We start from the raw sequence: 15,900 nt of genomic DNA on the forward strand, positions 1-15,900 counted from the left end.
CATATCCGTGGTGATAATACGGTATGTTTTGCTGCATACTTTCAGCAATAAACTGATTAGCATCAATCTAGCCCCCATTTTCTTTACTTGGAAAGGGGGGTAAAAATGATTTACTTAAAATATTAATCCACCTTTCTTTTTTCCAGTTATTAAGTGTTTAGACTTAATATAGTCACTGCCTGCCGCTAATCTTCTCTCTCTGCTCAGTGCCATATTGTCTGCTGCTTATTACCTCATTATTGTGATTCAGACTTGATCATAACCCTTAACAAGGCTGAAGTACACAGCAGGCAATGGAGTGCACTATAGTGAAGGGAGGACATGACCGTGGCATACAAACTTGATAGCATGTATGGGGAACAGTAGCTCTATCAATCCCCCCGCACACGTGTATGCTCAGTTTGCATGTGGCAAGGGTTTGCCATCAGTGATTGAATATAAACTGAGGTTTGATATGCAATGACATTTTTGGGTTAAAAACGTCATATTCCATATCTTGAAATTTGTTTTCTTTGCATGGGACCCTGTAGGTTGAACAGTCTGCAGATGTTCTTGTTGAGAAGAGAATCCGGGTTTTGTTTACTATTCCCAGTGAGCCACAGTTAGATGCCTTAATTCAGAACCAGCATGTAAGTATTAAAGCTACCTTTAATGTCGCTATTTAGAGATTGCTGTTACATAAACAATGTTTGTACGTCTTGTTTCATATACGGTAGTTTTCACAGTATTAATAATAATCAGGATCATGTGACGTCACTCACTTTCGTGTGTGTGACAAAAATGCTCCATTTGACACTACACTAGGCAGGTTTTATAATGCAATTAAATATATTGTAAATAAACCTATTTTCTAAGTTGGGTGAATATAAAATTATAACTGGAGATTCAGCTCAATATATACCAAAGGACTAATGTATTGGTCTAATGAATGGCATAGATGGTTGCTTTGTTTTTATTTTGACGTTTTATTGAATCTTTCCTTTTCTGGTTTTAGAAATTTTCTGTAAAATATAACCCTGGTTACATTTTGGCAAGTCGCCTTGGAGTGAATGGCTACCTAGTGTCAAGGTTTACAGGAAGCATCTTTATTGGCAGAGGCTCCAAGCGAAAGTAAGCTTATATCATTCTGAACATAAAGTATGTGTATGACCCTAAATGTGCGTATTTTCTTGGCTGTCAGTTCTTAGGTTGTAAATAATAATTATACATTCATATAGCACTGACCTCTTCCACTTTAGTGCTTTACATAGTCCACTGAATAATCTAGCCCCTCAGAGGATCAAAATCCAAAGGAAGCCATCAATGGAGAAAGAAAGCCTAGAATAGAGACAATCAAGGTGACATTTAATCCATCTCAACAAAGAACGCCTCTGAAATGCATGTGCCAAAGCAGTGAAATGGATTCCAATACGCCTTGATTGTTCGTTGGCGTGCTGACAGTCTCTCTGTGGACTTGCATTGTGCAATGCAGCGCAGCAATCTGGTCCCTAAAGAGATGTGTGTGCAAATTGTAAGGGCCTTTTAACACTAACGTGGTGCGGCATTTTACCGCAGTCTACCGCTAGGACAGAGAATGTCTATGTGGGAGTTCACATTGTCTGCGGTGCGCTAGAAGTACCCTATCTAACACGATCGCCTACCTACGTTACCTTGCGGAGGACTGGAAGTCATGTAAGTTTATGGCGACACACGTGTTTTTAAACTGACAGCCGCAGTTTTAAGGGAAACATCTAAGGTAGAAACAAAAAAAAGAGATCTACTTACCCGGGGCTTCCTCCAGCCCCTGGCGGCCAATATGTCTATCACAGCTCCGGAGTCCCTGGATCACCTACGTTTCAGATGCCAACCTCCGCTAGGTGCTGCACCTGTGCGAGCGCCACTGTCGATCACTCTTACGTGGTCTGGAGTGTTCTGCACAAGTGTAGAAGTACTGCGCCTGCACAGAACACTCCAGACCTCGTGAGAGTGATTGGTGCAGGCGCAGTTGATGCCGGCATCTGAAACTGAGGGTATCTTGGGACTCCGGAGCCGCGGCGAGGGACAAATCAGCTGCCAGGGGCTGGAGAAAGCCTCAGGTAAGTAGATGCTTCCTTTAAAGAAAACCTGTACTGAAAATTAAAAGTGAAATAAACATACACAAGTCATACTTACCTCCCGTGTAGTCTACTCCTCAATCTCTTTCTCCTTTCCCACGTCCTGTTTGTCCACTGGGATCAAGGGAATTCTCTGTCCTCCATTTTGAAAATGGTCATTACCCCATAACAGCTTTCTGGTCAGCACACTGTTAAACTGTCATATCGCCCACTTGAGCCATAGGCAAACATAGACATTACTTGGCACATCAGTTGTCCTCTCAGCTATAACTGACAGCAACTGATAAATAACTGACAGCAACTGATATATTTCAATTCTGACAAAATGTTGTCAGAACTCGAAGCGATCACTGACAGCAGACAATGGTGCGCTTCTGAGAGGAACTAATAGCAAGGTAGCTATGTAATGTTTATTTGAAGTTGCCTCGTGTGTTTATTTTAAATAATTTTACTCAGTACAGGTTCTCTTTAAGCATCGCACACGTGCGGAAGCATACTTTAGAAATATGCTTCCGCGCACGTTATTTATTCACCAACAGGAAGTGAGCGTCCCTTTCTGCTTGGACTGCTGCCAGATGGGATTACCACATACTAACGCGGTAATCCCTGAAGGTCTGTTTTTGGCAAGGTGGTCCCCAGACCGCACCACTACTGCTAATCCGCAGCTTGAAACCGACCTGACTGTTCTTGTCTCACAATTGAGCTTAGACTTTGATCTGCCTAGTATAGTCCTATACATCTACCATAATCTAGGACCAATCTGCAGGGATGAAAATCGACCAGTTTCTTCTGCCATGTGGAAGAAATCCATTGCACGGGTCAGGTTGTTTTGGCACCCACTGCGGCAGGCGTTGTATAGACTTCAATGCCAATTAACAGGTGCCCAGTCGGAGATCAGGGGTTTTAACTTTTGGCTTTACTCAGCACCTAATAGAAGCAGCAGCAGTTCAACATGTACTCACCATAGTACCCATAGGAAACCCATGTACACACGTAATTGCACCTTTTTGCATGCATGTGATGCAAATATTATTTAGGCACAATATGACCAACCTTGTAATAATCATGCTTTGTTTACTTCTGTGTGGTATCTGAATCTATAGGAGTATCTTACTCTGTTGTGTCTCTTGTCTGGCAGTCCCCTTGGAGAACAAAAAGCGAATGTGGGATTGAATCTGAAATTCAACAAGAAGAATGAAGAGGTTCCAGGCTACACCAAAAGAGTTGGAACTGAATGGACATACTCCTCTGCTGTGGAGCAGCTTTTGGGTGAATATACAGAGAGGTAAATGTATTTAAAAAAAAAAAAAAGTATCTCTAGGTGCCTCTTTTCCTAAAGTGTATTTTCATCATGTTAAATTGAGAGGACACTGGTTCTCAGATCTGTCTCTGCTTGCCTGAAGAAAGTATACAATGATGAGCAAGGATTCCCAACCCAAATACAGCAAATTCTCAGTTGTCTGCAACTCATTTAACTGGACTTCTCAAGCCATGTTGGTATCCACTTCTCCTAATCCTGTTCCAGCTTTACCATCAGGTCATGATGTTTCTGATGCTAGGTCTACCCAGCAAAACGCTCTACCATAACTATAAAAGTTACTGGGCGTTAAATACAAAAATCTATTCAATTACCTCCTGTCAAGATTAATACAGAGTTTCTGGTTTGGTTATTGTATAGGGTATATTACAGCGACTGGCCTATATTTAAAGCAAACCTGAAGTGAAAATAAACTTATGAGATAGTGAATTAAATATGTAGTGTAGCTAAGAAATAGAACATTAGTAGCAAAGAAAAGTCTCATTGATTTCCAGTACAGGAAGAGTTAAACACTTTAGCTGTTATCTATGCAAAAGAGCTTCTCTGAGCTATTAGATGCTCTGGGTCGACTACAGACCTGTTCTCTGAAGCACTTAGACAGCCAAGAAACAGTGAGAGACAGCTTGAGATAAGGTTTTATTGCAGTGAAGTTCAAAGGGTCATTATTTCTGCATTGTTTTATAGCTGAAAAGATAGTGTGTTTTAAAACTGCGTCAGTGTGGTACAATGTTTTTTTAATATATACATATAATGTGTGTGTGTGTGTATATATGTATATATATATGTATGTGTGTATATATATATGTGTGTGTATATATATATATATATATATATATATATATATATATATATATATATATATATATATATATATATATATATATATATATATATATATATATATATATATATATATATTGAAAATCACTCTCTAACAATAAACCACATTTATCCAGCATCTGCCAACCCCTGTAGGTGCCGGATAACTGAGATTCTACCATTTAATACAATGCTGCTTATTAGTAGTTTCAGCTGTCAGTAGTGAGGGTTGTTGCTTTCTCAACCTTAAAACAATTACTGTATAGAGCAGAATCTCGAGGTTTGCTGCACCTCCCATCCAGTAATATTATTTTTTCTTTTTTTAAATGAATTGACTTTAACAACTTACACTCCAGTTCCTGCTAAGTGTTTTGAAAAGGAAAATCGTTTTGTATTTTGCAAGACTTGTCTCCCTTTGGTTGACAAATGATTGTGCCATACAGTATGTATTGTCTTATTAGGTTTGATATTGTATGCTAACATGAATATGTGTTACAGATACCCAGAACTGTTTACATATGTTTCAAAGAACAGCCAAGAGGATGTGTTTTATGAGGATGACATCTGGCCAGGAGAAGATGAAAATGGGTAAGTTAAATGCACGTGTTCACATGCTGATTGAGGTGGTGATATTCTTAAAGTAATTGTCTTTATTTCTTGTGCACAGTCCAGAGAAAGTTCAAGAGATTGTGGCCTGGCTGAAGGCTCATCCTGTAAGCTTGCTGTCACGATCTTCATGCGATTTGCAGATTTTAGATTCAGCAATTGTGGAGAAAATTGAAGAGGAGGTTGCCAAGTGCAAGGTAAGCATGTTAATTGTTTCAGACCATGTCTAGCGAATGAGAGCTTCACAAAAAGTTTTCTGCAGGAAATGAGTTCCATGGAAGTTTATTTGCAAAACCTCGGTAATATTTATGTACCCATAGCCAGCTTAAAGGGATACTGTAGGGGGGTCGGGGGAAAATGAGCTGAACTTACCTGGGGCTTCTAATGGTCCCCCGCAGACATCCTGTGTTGGCGCAGCCACTCCCCAATGCTCCGGCCCCGCCTCCGGTTCACTTCTGGAATTTCTGACTTTAAAGTCAGAAAACCACTGCGCCTGCGTTGCCATGTCCTCGCTCCCGCTGATGTCACCAGGAGTGTACTGCGCAGACACAGACCATACTGGGCCTGCGCTGTGCGCTCTTGATGACATCAGCGGGATCGAGGACACGGCAACGCAGGCGCAGTGGTTTTCTGACTTTAAAGTCAGAAATTCCAGAAGTGAACCGGAGGCGGGGCCGGAGCATCGGTGAGCGGCTGCGCCAACACAGGATGTCTGCGGGGGACCATTAGAAGCCCCGGGTAAGTTCAGCTCATTTTCCCCCGACCCCCCTACAGTATCCCTTTAATGTTTTGTAGGCTTTATGTAGCCTACGTAGTGCGTTACGCAAGTAGCGTAACTCATGCTATAAATAAATGTTCCCTGATACATAAGCAGCGTAGACATTGCATGTATAGTGTGAGTTACGCAAATTATGTAATGCATTAGGCAATTTGCATAAATCCTGGTGAACTTTACATGCCCTGCCTGCTCATAGACAGTTCATTGGCGATATTGAAAATATCCTGTAGTTTCATATCTAAAATATTGTCCTTTAGTTATTAAATATTAGTCTTTAGTCTTTAATTAGTATAATTAATTTTTTTTTTTTTTTAGATCAAGAAGAGCAATAAGAGGGTCCGAGTGACTGTCAAACCTCATGTTTTGTTTAGGGTAAGTCGTTGACCTACAGAAAACCATTTAAAGCGCCTTTATTTTAAGTTGTTTTGAAGACATAAGTAGCATTGAGTAGCCGATTCTCTTCAGAACGTATGGTCTAGTGATATCAACTCAAACGGTCGGAACTGGCATGTTCGGTTTGTAAAAAATCCTTCTGATTAATATGTTGCTACTCTATAAACAAATAATACACAGTAAATTGGTAAAGGACATAGGTTACAATCGCAAGACCATTGTAAACACATAGCAGGAGTGAAAGTGGACCTTGCCCCATCTAGCTTGTATTCTGACAGGTAGGGGGTAGGGAACACAAGATGTGGTAGATGACATGTACCAGCGGCAGGAGATTTTGAGAGCTGCCAGTTAGTGAATGGTTAGGGTAAAGAGGAAGGGCAGGCAGTTTTGAAGCGGCAAGTTTGAAAGACTATTTAAAGGAATACTTAAGCCAACCAAAAAAAATATTTACTCACCCGGGGCATCCCTCAGCCCCCTGAAGCTGAATGGTGCCCTCGCAGCCCCGCTCCGATCGTCCTGTCCCCGCCGGCGGCTTCTTCCGGGTTTGGCGACAGCCGCCGACAGGCTGGGAACGCGGCTGATTCTCCGCGTTCCCAGCCGCTATATCACCCTCTATGCTGCTATAGCGTATATATATAGCGTGTATATATGTATGTATATATGTGTGTGTATATATATATATATATATATATATATATATATATATATATATATATATATATATATATATATATATATATATATATATATATATATATATATAACAATAATATTTATATAGCGCTTTTCTCCCTGGGGACTCAAAGCGCTGTGACCCTGCATTATGCAGTCTCAAAGGCTAGGGAAAAGAGGTGAGTTTTTAGCCTTTTTTTTAAAGCTGTCCAGAGAAGGAGCCTCTCGTACTGATTGTGGAAGTGAGTTCCATAGAGTAGGGGCTGCATAGGAAAAGGCACGAGCACCAAATGTTAAGTGTATCCTGGGAATAACCAGCTTCATCTTGTTGGCAGAGCGGAGGGTGCGTGGAGGGGCATAAAGTTCCAATAGATCCGCTATGTATTTGGGTCCCATGTGGTGTAGAGCCTTGAATGTCAGCAGGCAGATCTTAAAATTGATTCTCCATTTTACTGGCAACCAGTGAAGAGTTTGCAGTACTGGGGTGATGTGTGAGCTGCGGGGGGCATTGGCTAGGAGTCTGGCTGCAGCATTCTGTACTAGCTGTAAGGGGTGCAGAACCTTATCTGTAGATCCGATTAACAGGGCGTTGCAGTAGTCTAGGCGGGAGGATACAAATGCGTGAACCAGGGCAGGTAGGTCTTCAGCTGGGATAAGGTGTTTTATTTTCGCTGTATTTCTTAGATGGAAGAAGGAAGACTTGACGACAGCTGATACCTGCTGTCTGAGTTTTAGATTTCCATCCAGGATCACCCCAAGGTTTCGCACAGAGTCTTTATACTGTACAGTATCTCCCCCAATTGCTAGTTTGAGGTGGTGAGCGTTTTGAACTTTATCCATCATGTGTGGACCACCTACCACCAACACCTCTGTTTTGTCAGAGTTCAGCCTCAGCCAGCTGGTGTTCATCCAATTTTGTAAATCCACTAGACACGCATTTATGGATGCTGATGAGTCTTGGGTGCCAGGCTTGAAGGACAGATACAGTTGTGTGTCATCTGCATAACAATGGTATCCTAAACCATAGTTCTGGATTATTTTGCCCAGTGGGAGCATGTAGACTGCAAAGAGTAATGGTGATAGTACAGAACCCTGTGGAACTCCATAGGCAAGTGGCACTGGATTAGAGTAGTGTGTGCCCAGACATACTTGCTGTGTCCTGCCAGATAGGAAGGTCTGAAACCAGCTAAGAACAGTACACACGCTATAGCAGCATAGAGGGTGATATAGCGGCTGGGAACACGGAGAATCAGCTGCATTCCCAGCCTGTCGGCGGCTGTCGCCGAACCCGGAAGTAGCCACCGGCGGGGATAGGACGATCGGAGCGGGGCTGCGAGGGCACCATCCAGCTTCAGGGGGCTGAGGGATGCCCCGGGTGAGTAAATATCATTTTTTTTTGGTTGGCTTAAAGGAATACTATTAAAGTATCTAAATTTCTGGAAGCAGCATTAATCAATATGGCAATATGAGTCAGAACGAACACAGCATATGTTTCTGCTGTGCAGTGTGTCTTTTTTTAGTATACCTTGCAGACAGCGTTCCCTGAACAAACTGACGGCGACGGGTTTTTGGGGCAGACCATTATGCTAGAGGTGATGCCTCTTGCCGAGTGCAGCTGTGGATTATACTGTTTTATGCTCCCCAACTTCAGTGCAAGTTATGCAGCATGTTACTATGAGGAGGGAGAGACAACAGCTCTCCCTCCCTCTCACTCCAAGTCTGCCCGGCCAATAACATCATGCTTACTTGTCCCCTTCTGTTTGCGTGTGAAGGGAATCGTCAGAAGTTTCCCTTCACACTAGTGAAGCCCGGTTCATGAGGGATTGGCTCATTTGAGCCGGTTCTTTCCTGTGAGTTGAGTGATCCGAGTCATCACACTGAACCGAATCAGTTCAGTGGATGAGAAAGGATTCCTTTCTCATCCACATTCGGTTCCGTGTCTTTCTCATCCACTGGACTGATTCGGTTCAGTGTCTTTCTCATCCACTGAACTGATTCGGTTCAGTGTGATGACTCGGATCACTCGACTCACAGGAAAGAACCGGCTCAAATGAGCCAATCCCTCATGAATCGGGCTTCACTAGTGTGAAGGGAAACTTCTGACTGTTCCCTTCACACGCTAACAGAAGGGGACAAGTGGCCGGGCAGACTTGGAGTGAGAGGGAGGGAGAGCTGTTGTCTCTCCCTCCTCATAGTAACATGCTGCATAACTTGCACTGAAGTTGGGGAGCATAAAACAGTATAATCCACAGCTGCACTCGGCAAGAGGCATCACCTCTAGCATAATGGTCTGCCCCAAAAACCCGTCGCCGTCAGTTTGTTCAGGGGACGCTGTCTGCAAGGTATACTAAAAAAAGACACACTGCACAGCAGAAACATGCTGTGTTCGTTCTGACTCATATTGCCATATTGATTAATGCTGCTTCCAGAAATTGAGATACTTTAATAGTATTCCTTTAAGTATACCTTAAAACATTTTTACCTTGCCCCATATGCAATTAACTTTTTCTCCTGAGTTTTTTTTCTTCTAGGTGATATTTTCACATCTTATCAATAAAAAATGCCTTTTAAGTCACAAACAAGCCAGAAAATAGATTGAGATTTTGACAGTACTTTTTCACCTACTTTTGGTATTTTTTCAATTGTAGAGTGTTAAACAGTGAAACAGGAGATGAAAAATTATTTCCTAGGAGAAAACTTAAGTGAAAAAGTAAATTGCATATGGACTCTTATTTCTTACTTGCACTACTGCAACACTTAGGTCTTCCACTTACTACTAGACTTATGCACACTTCCCCTGATAATCCATTCACTTGGGCTTCCAGTCTATCACAAAATAAAACCGAGCACCCCCAATTTAGTGGACTACCCTATCCTGCATGGCCTGAATGGTATGAAACGCAAAATTGTATTTATGCTCTAAAACATTAAACACAACAACAAAGTCATATAAAACATAGACTTGGTATGTTACTGGAAGGCATAGTTACCTCAATGAAGGTAATTTATGAAGTTGCTGGTTGTTGGACAAATTATCAGATTATCTTGTAATTAATTGTAAAGCAGAGGAAGTTTACTACTATCTGATGCTCCTAATATTAGGTACATGCTACCAGGGTTATCCCAATAGCCTCACTTTCACCATAGTGCCCCTTTAATAATGATCAGCCAGATTAAACTAGTTTACCATTGGGCAGGGATAATTGGGTTGCATGCATTTGATTCCTCTTACTTCATCTGACTGAATTGAGAAACCAATATCGTATGACTGTAGATGGTTATCTTTATTTGGCTTAAAGCGGTATCGTCACCATAAAAATCAAATTTCAACAGCAGCTGGTCTGAGGGTATTAAGTGATAAAGATGCTAATCCTGCATTCAAAACTTTCAAAACTTTTTCTGCTGTTTATGATTTGGAGTTATCACATACTTAAGGAGCATTGGCCCTTTAGTAGTCGGTGCCAAAGAATTGCATGCTGCGGGGTTCTTTTTATCTATAATGTATTCCTCCTCTTTCCTTTATTTCCCTGCCAGCTGCTTATCTGAAACCTAATCCCCTACTCACTTGTGTTTACAAGCAAGGCTGAGGCGACTCAGTGATTGGAGGAAACAAGAAAAAAGTAAAGGGCAGAAATTACATCACTAATTAGCCTTAACTCTAGGCAAAAGACATGGCCCCCACCACTAACAGAATTCTAGTCATTTACTTTATAACATTCACTGAAATCAAAACGTGGACAGTATAATACATGTGTTATGTAAGTAGATCAAGTATTTATCTACTTATATATATGTTTTTTTCCCTGGCATAGTATGACTGATCCTACTGCTTTAACATATGGCTTTATGTTCTGTTATGCATTGTATAACTTCATTACTACACCTGTGTTGCTTGATATTGTTTTTCATGTTGGCAGCCTCTTGAACAACAACATGGAGTTGTTCCAGACAGAGATGCTGAGTTTCGGCTTTTTGATCGAGTTGTTAATGTCCGGGAGAGTTTTTCTGTCCCCCTTGGGCTTAGAGGGACTGTTGTTGGAATTAAAGGAGGTAAGCAGGACATTTTACAAAAATGTTTTGATAGAGGTCGTTATATACACATTATCATCTTCGATATTTATTTGCAATGTCTTTTGAGTTGAATCCTATACAGAAAATTTAGATTCGTTAAATGGCACCGTTGGTTTTCAGATATTGCTACCTGCAGGGTCATTTTCTTCAGGGTAATGACCCAAAGGCACCTTAAAAATTATTATCCATTTCAGCCTGCGGGTATTTTTCACCTTATGGACGAGAGGAATTTTCCCATTTCAGCGCTCCTCCCTTTCATTCCCCAAAAACTTTATCACTACTTATCACAAAGGAATGATCTATACCTTGTTTTTTCCAACACCAATTAGGCTTTCTTTGGATGGTACATTATGTTAAGAATTATTTTATTGTGAATTCATTTTAATGGGAATAATTAAGAAATAAAAGGAAAAAATCATTATTTCTCAGTTTTCGGCCATTATAGTTTTAAAATACCACATGCTGCCGTAAATAAAATCCACACATTTTATTTGCCCATTTGTCCTGGTTATTGCAACATTAAAATTATATCACTAGTATAATGTATGGTGACAATATTTTATTTGGAAATAAAGGTACATTTTTTCACTAGCTCACGTCCATGCGGCATACATGGTTAATTTGAATTTTACAGTGTCAAAATTGTCAGGAATCTTAAAAGACAGAATCAACCTTCTAAAACAAAAAAGCTAGATACTAACCTAAGTGCAGGGAAGGCTCTGGATCCCTTTGAGCCTTCCCGTTCCTCTCTGCATTTCCTCGTTCCGCCACCAGCCTTCCCAGTTAAGATTTCCCTCCAGCTGCGTCTTTAGGTCTCCATGAAAGTAATCTGGTCTCCAAGTAATTCCAAAGGTGTGCGGCTTCTGAAGACGAATCCACAGTGTGGAGCAACTCTTCTTCGGAAGTACTTGAGACCCGAGTACTTCCGTGGCCTTCTGAGGAGACCTGAAGGCCTCTTCGACGTTAAATTAATACTGGAACAGGGGGCCCAGCATTGGAACCGAGGGGATACAGAGAGGAACGGGAGGGCTCTAAGGCATCGTTTCCCAACTCTGTCCTCGAGGCCCACCAGCAGTGCATGTTTTGCAGGAAACCACAAGCGTTCACAGGTGAGGTAATTAGTGTCTCAGCAGAGCTGATTACATCTGTGCATCTCCACAAAACATGCACTGTTGGTGGGCCTTGAGGACAGGGTTGGGATCCAGAGCCTTCCCTCCTTTTAGGTGAGTAACATTTTTTTTTTAAAGGTCACAGTTGTCCTTTAAAGTGAACCAGAGACTAAGCACCCTCATGTATTTTACCATCTATATCAGTGGGAACATTACAGAAAACGCCTGCTCGTTAGCAGCCCTGATGAAATCCCCGACTGAGCATTCAGTCTGGCTTTGCTCCGGAATCATTATAGCGGAGTCATTATAGCAGAGCCAGAAGGGGCAGGCTTGGGCTTGAAAAGACATCAGAGAAGACAGACTCTCCGCTATAAGGATTCCTGAGCAAAGCCAGACTGAATGCTCAGTCGGGGATTTTATTAGGGCTGCTAAAAAGCAGGCTGAGCAGTGAAGGATGAAACAGCGAGCAGGGTAGGTGTTTTCTCTTATGTTCCCACTGATATATATGGTAAAATACATGAGGGTGCTTCGTCTCTGCTTCACTTTAAGGGGGTAAAACCCCAGGAACGCATAGTGGTTAAGTTAATGTATTACCATTCAATCATTTTACCATCAGCATAAGGATAAAAGGATTTGTGCTTGTTTTGGTTTCTACACTACCAAAAAATTCCAGGAAAATGGATACAAAGATTTGACAGCCCAAAGCATATGCTTTTTAAGATAATTGTCTGTTTTGTATCCAGTTTAGGGGAAAGTCGCCTTTTAGATTTGCTATCCTGCTGATTTACAGAAGCAATCTTTCTTGTCAGTATAGAGGAAAGACAAAAAGAAAAAACCCGCAGGGTACCAGGAGCCCTTATGGTGTATTATCCTCAGATAAGGAGATAACATTTAAGAGTAAATATACTCACAAGTGTAGGTTGCTAAAGGCAACCACTTGTACCGGCGTGTAGGGAAGTCCCGTCCCCACTCGGTCTTTATGATCGTTGGTCGCTGCTCCTTAGAAAAAGGCTTCGCTTCTTGAAGGTCACGAAGAACCCCACGAGTGGGGTGATACAAGATCGTTTTCCGAAGGGGGTAGGAAGCGCCCGTATAGTGTATTAGGTGTACTCTTTATACCAAGAGACTCCACTTGATAAAAGGTTAAGAAGGTTTATTTTAGCACAAAAGACAACGCGTTTCGCGGTCCAAGCCGCTTCTTCAGGTCAATTACAGGTGCTTTTAAAACAAATAAATGAAAACAATAGAAATACATAAAACATGCGACATAAAAACAAACATGTAGTAATAAAATAATATGTGTAGCGGTTATAAACACAAACCATTAGCATCTATGGGGACCAGCCCTTAGTCATGGCAGTTATGCATACAAAAACACAAGTATTGATAATAATAATGATAAAATAAACTACTTCATGAAATAGATATACAAAACTGTAATGGGTGTGGTGGACGGTGGTAGAGGAAGAGGGTGTGTGTATAATGGGATCCATGTTTATAGTGGAAAGGAAGTATAACTAGTATACTCAGTGGTACAGACTGAAGTGAGGAGATGCAGGAGGGGGGATGGGGAGGAGGAGGGGAGGGGGTTATATAGATAGGGGGGGGGTTAGTGGAAAGGGGAACAGATAATGTAGGCTGGGGCCTGGGGGGGGGGGGGGATGGACTATATGCCGGTGGAGGTATGGGAGATCATATATAACCCCCCCCCCCCTCCTCCCCATCCCCCCTCCGGCATCTCCCCACTTCAGTCTGTACCACTGAGTATACTAGTTATACTTCCTTTCCACTATAAACATGGATCCCATTATACACACACCCTCTTCCTCTACCACCGTCCACCACACCCATTACAGTTTTGTATATCTATTTCATGAAGTAGTTTATTTTATCATTATTATTATCAATACTTGTGTTTTTGTATGCATAACTGCCATGACTAAGGGCTGGTCCCCATAGATGCTAATGGTTTGTGTTTATAACCGCTACACATATTATTTTATTACTACATGTTTGTTTTTATGTCGCATGTTTTATGTATTTCTATTGATTTCATTTATTTGTTTTAAAAGCACCTGTTATTGACCTGAGGAAGCGGCTTGGACCGCGAAACGCGTTGTCTTTTGTGCTAAAATAAACCTTCTTAACCTTTTATCAAGTGGAGTCTCTTGGTATAAAGAGTACACCTAATACACTATACGGGCGCCTCCTACCCCCTTCGGAAAACAATCTTTCTTGTAGCTCTACTTTAATGTTTTCACTCTTTGTATCCTTGCAGCGGAAAAAGATGCAGATGTGCTGCTGGAAGTATTATTCGATGAAGAATTCCCCGGAGGTTTAACAATAAGGTACTGATATAACTAGATAATTTTGCTAATTATGTCTGTTACGAATACTAAAAATCTGTAATAATTGACGTCTCCCTGTTTGCTGCAGATGTACCCAATCCAGAGGTTACAGATTGCCAACCAGTGCCTTAATCAGCCTTACTCACGGTATTCGCATGGAAACTGGAGGGCAGAAACTGACTGCTATAGTAAAACCACAGCCTGCTACCAATCACTATACTTCTTATTCTCCTGAATTATCTACAGGAGCCTCACAAAAAGGACAGCTGGGTGCCCTGAACCACTCACCCCGCTCTCTGTTTGTTCCTACACGGGTATGAATAGCTCTTACTTGAACAATGTCTTGTCTTTTATTTCAGTAAGGTATTATGCCTGCAACTTTATAGAGCTATGCCATGCTTAAAAAGCTTCAACACAGCCTTCAGAATTTAAATGAGACAAAGCAAATATTAGTTTAGAGCAGAATTCCCCAACCCTGTCCTCAAGGCCCACCAACATTCGATGTTTTGCAGAACATCACAAACCTGCACAGGTGAGGTAATTAGTGTCTCAGCAGAGCTGATTATAGTGCATTTACACAAAACATGCACTGTTGGTGAGACTTGAGGACGGGGTTATGGAACACTGGTTTAGACTTGCTGAAAATACGTATGAATCGTGCCGTCCTGTGCAACGAAATACTACTGCAACAAAGTGGGACTCTCTGGAACAATCTCTTGGCAACAGAACGCCAGGGTTTTTTTTTTATTTTCCTCACAATTTTGCAAAGATTTCAGATTTCTTGCTTTAACCTCCCTGGCATTATGATTATTTCCAGATTTAAGGTCTAAAAGCCATACCATTTTTTCACAAGCTTTTAGACCCTAATAACAAGAAAAAAAAACATACTACAGAGAGATCTTACTTACTGAGCCATGGGATTACCACTCTGAGCTGCGGATTTCTGTCCCAAGCCTGACTCGAGATTACCGCTAAGGAGGTTAATGGCATCTGCAGACAGTTACAGCCTTGCCACAAGATTAATAACCACACATTACTTCCTGGGTGAACAGGATTGGCGTGTTGCATTGCTTCCGGTTTGGTGCACCTGCATATGCACGAATAAGGGAGTTATTGGGAAGAATGATTGTGCCCAAATGTACTGATCTCATTGTTAGAAATATTGCTGGTTTTGAATTCAGGTCCTTTTAGATATATATGGCAGCATATTTAAAAGATAATTTATATTTCAGAGCAATTTCTTTTGAGGAGTATAAAAATCCGACCTTATGAGTAGACAAAGTAACCATAATATCCTGTATAGCATGCACTTTATACATAGCACTTGATTAGCACACCTGAATATACAGATTTTGGTGTACTAATCATTCCAAACCTTGGTGTGAAACTAGGTAACGCCGCAACATGCTTCGTGTCGCATGCACAGCTTTACAAGTCTATAATGTGTTGGCCCTGTATGTGTCACCAGACACTTTGTACTAAATAAAAAACAAAACAAAATCTGAACCTATTATGCAACTGATACTTAATTTTGCTTATCTGAGGTAAACATCTTTTTATTGTTGCTTTTAGCATCCTGGTGGAAAGCAGCAATACCAGGGAAATACCAACTCACCACATAAAGGGTTTAACTCATCGGGAAACCAAAAGATTAAGGTAGGTTTTATTGTTTGTCTGGTATAAAGTAAGTTTA

General features: G+C 41.2%; 1 protein-coding gene across 2 annotated transcripts in view; it reads left to right on the top strand.

Annotated features, from left to right (window-relative positions):
• Positions 1–15,900, top strand: part of XRN1 (5'-3' exoribonuclease 1) — a 131,273-nt gene that overhangs the window by 84,844 nt on the left and 30,529 nt on the right. Inside the window, exons 23-33 of one of the 2 annotated variants that reach the window (XM_068280786.1) lie at positions 531–629; positions 995–1,110; positions 3,232–3,378; positions 4,729–4,818; positions 4,898–5,033; positions 5,930–5,986; positions 10,597–10,729; positions 14,138–14,207; positions 14,296–14,354; positions 14,454–14,521; positions 15,780–15,863. In XM_068280786.1, coding sequence (XP_068136887.1) covers positions 531–629; positions 995–1,110; positions 3,232–3,378; positions 4,729–4,818; positions 4,898–5,033; positions 5,930–5,986; positions 10,597–10,729; positions 14,138–14,207; positions 14,296–14,354; positions 14,454–14,521; positions 15,780–15,863 — 1,059 coding nt within the window. Of the gene's footprint in view, positions 1–530; positions 630–994; positions 1,111–3,231; positions 3,379–4,728; positions 4,819–4,897; positions 5,034–5,929; positions 5,987–10,596; positions 10,730–14,137; positions 14,208–14,295; positions 14,522–15,779; positions 15,864–15,900 lie in introns of both variants that reach the window. The other variant, XM_068280785.1, reaches the window with a different exon arrangement.

This window comes from Hyperolius riggenbachi, chromosome 4, assembly GCF_040937935.1.
Source record: "Hyperolius riggenbachi isolate aHypRig1 chromosome 4, aHypRig1.pri, whole genome shotgun sequence".
NCBI classification, from domain to species: Eukaryota; Metazoa; Chordata; class Amphibia; order Anura; family Hyperoliidae; genus Hyperolius; species Hyperolius riggenbachi.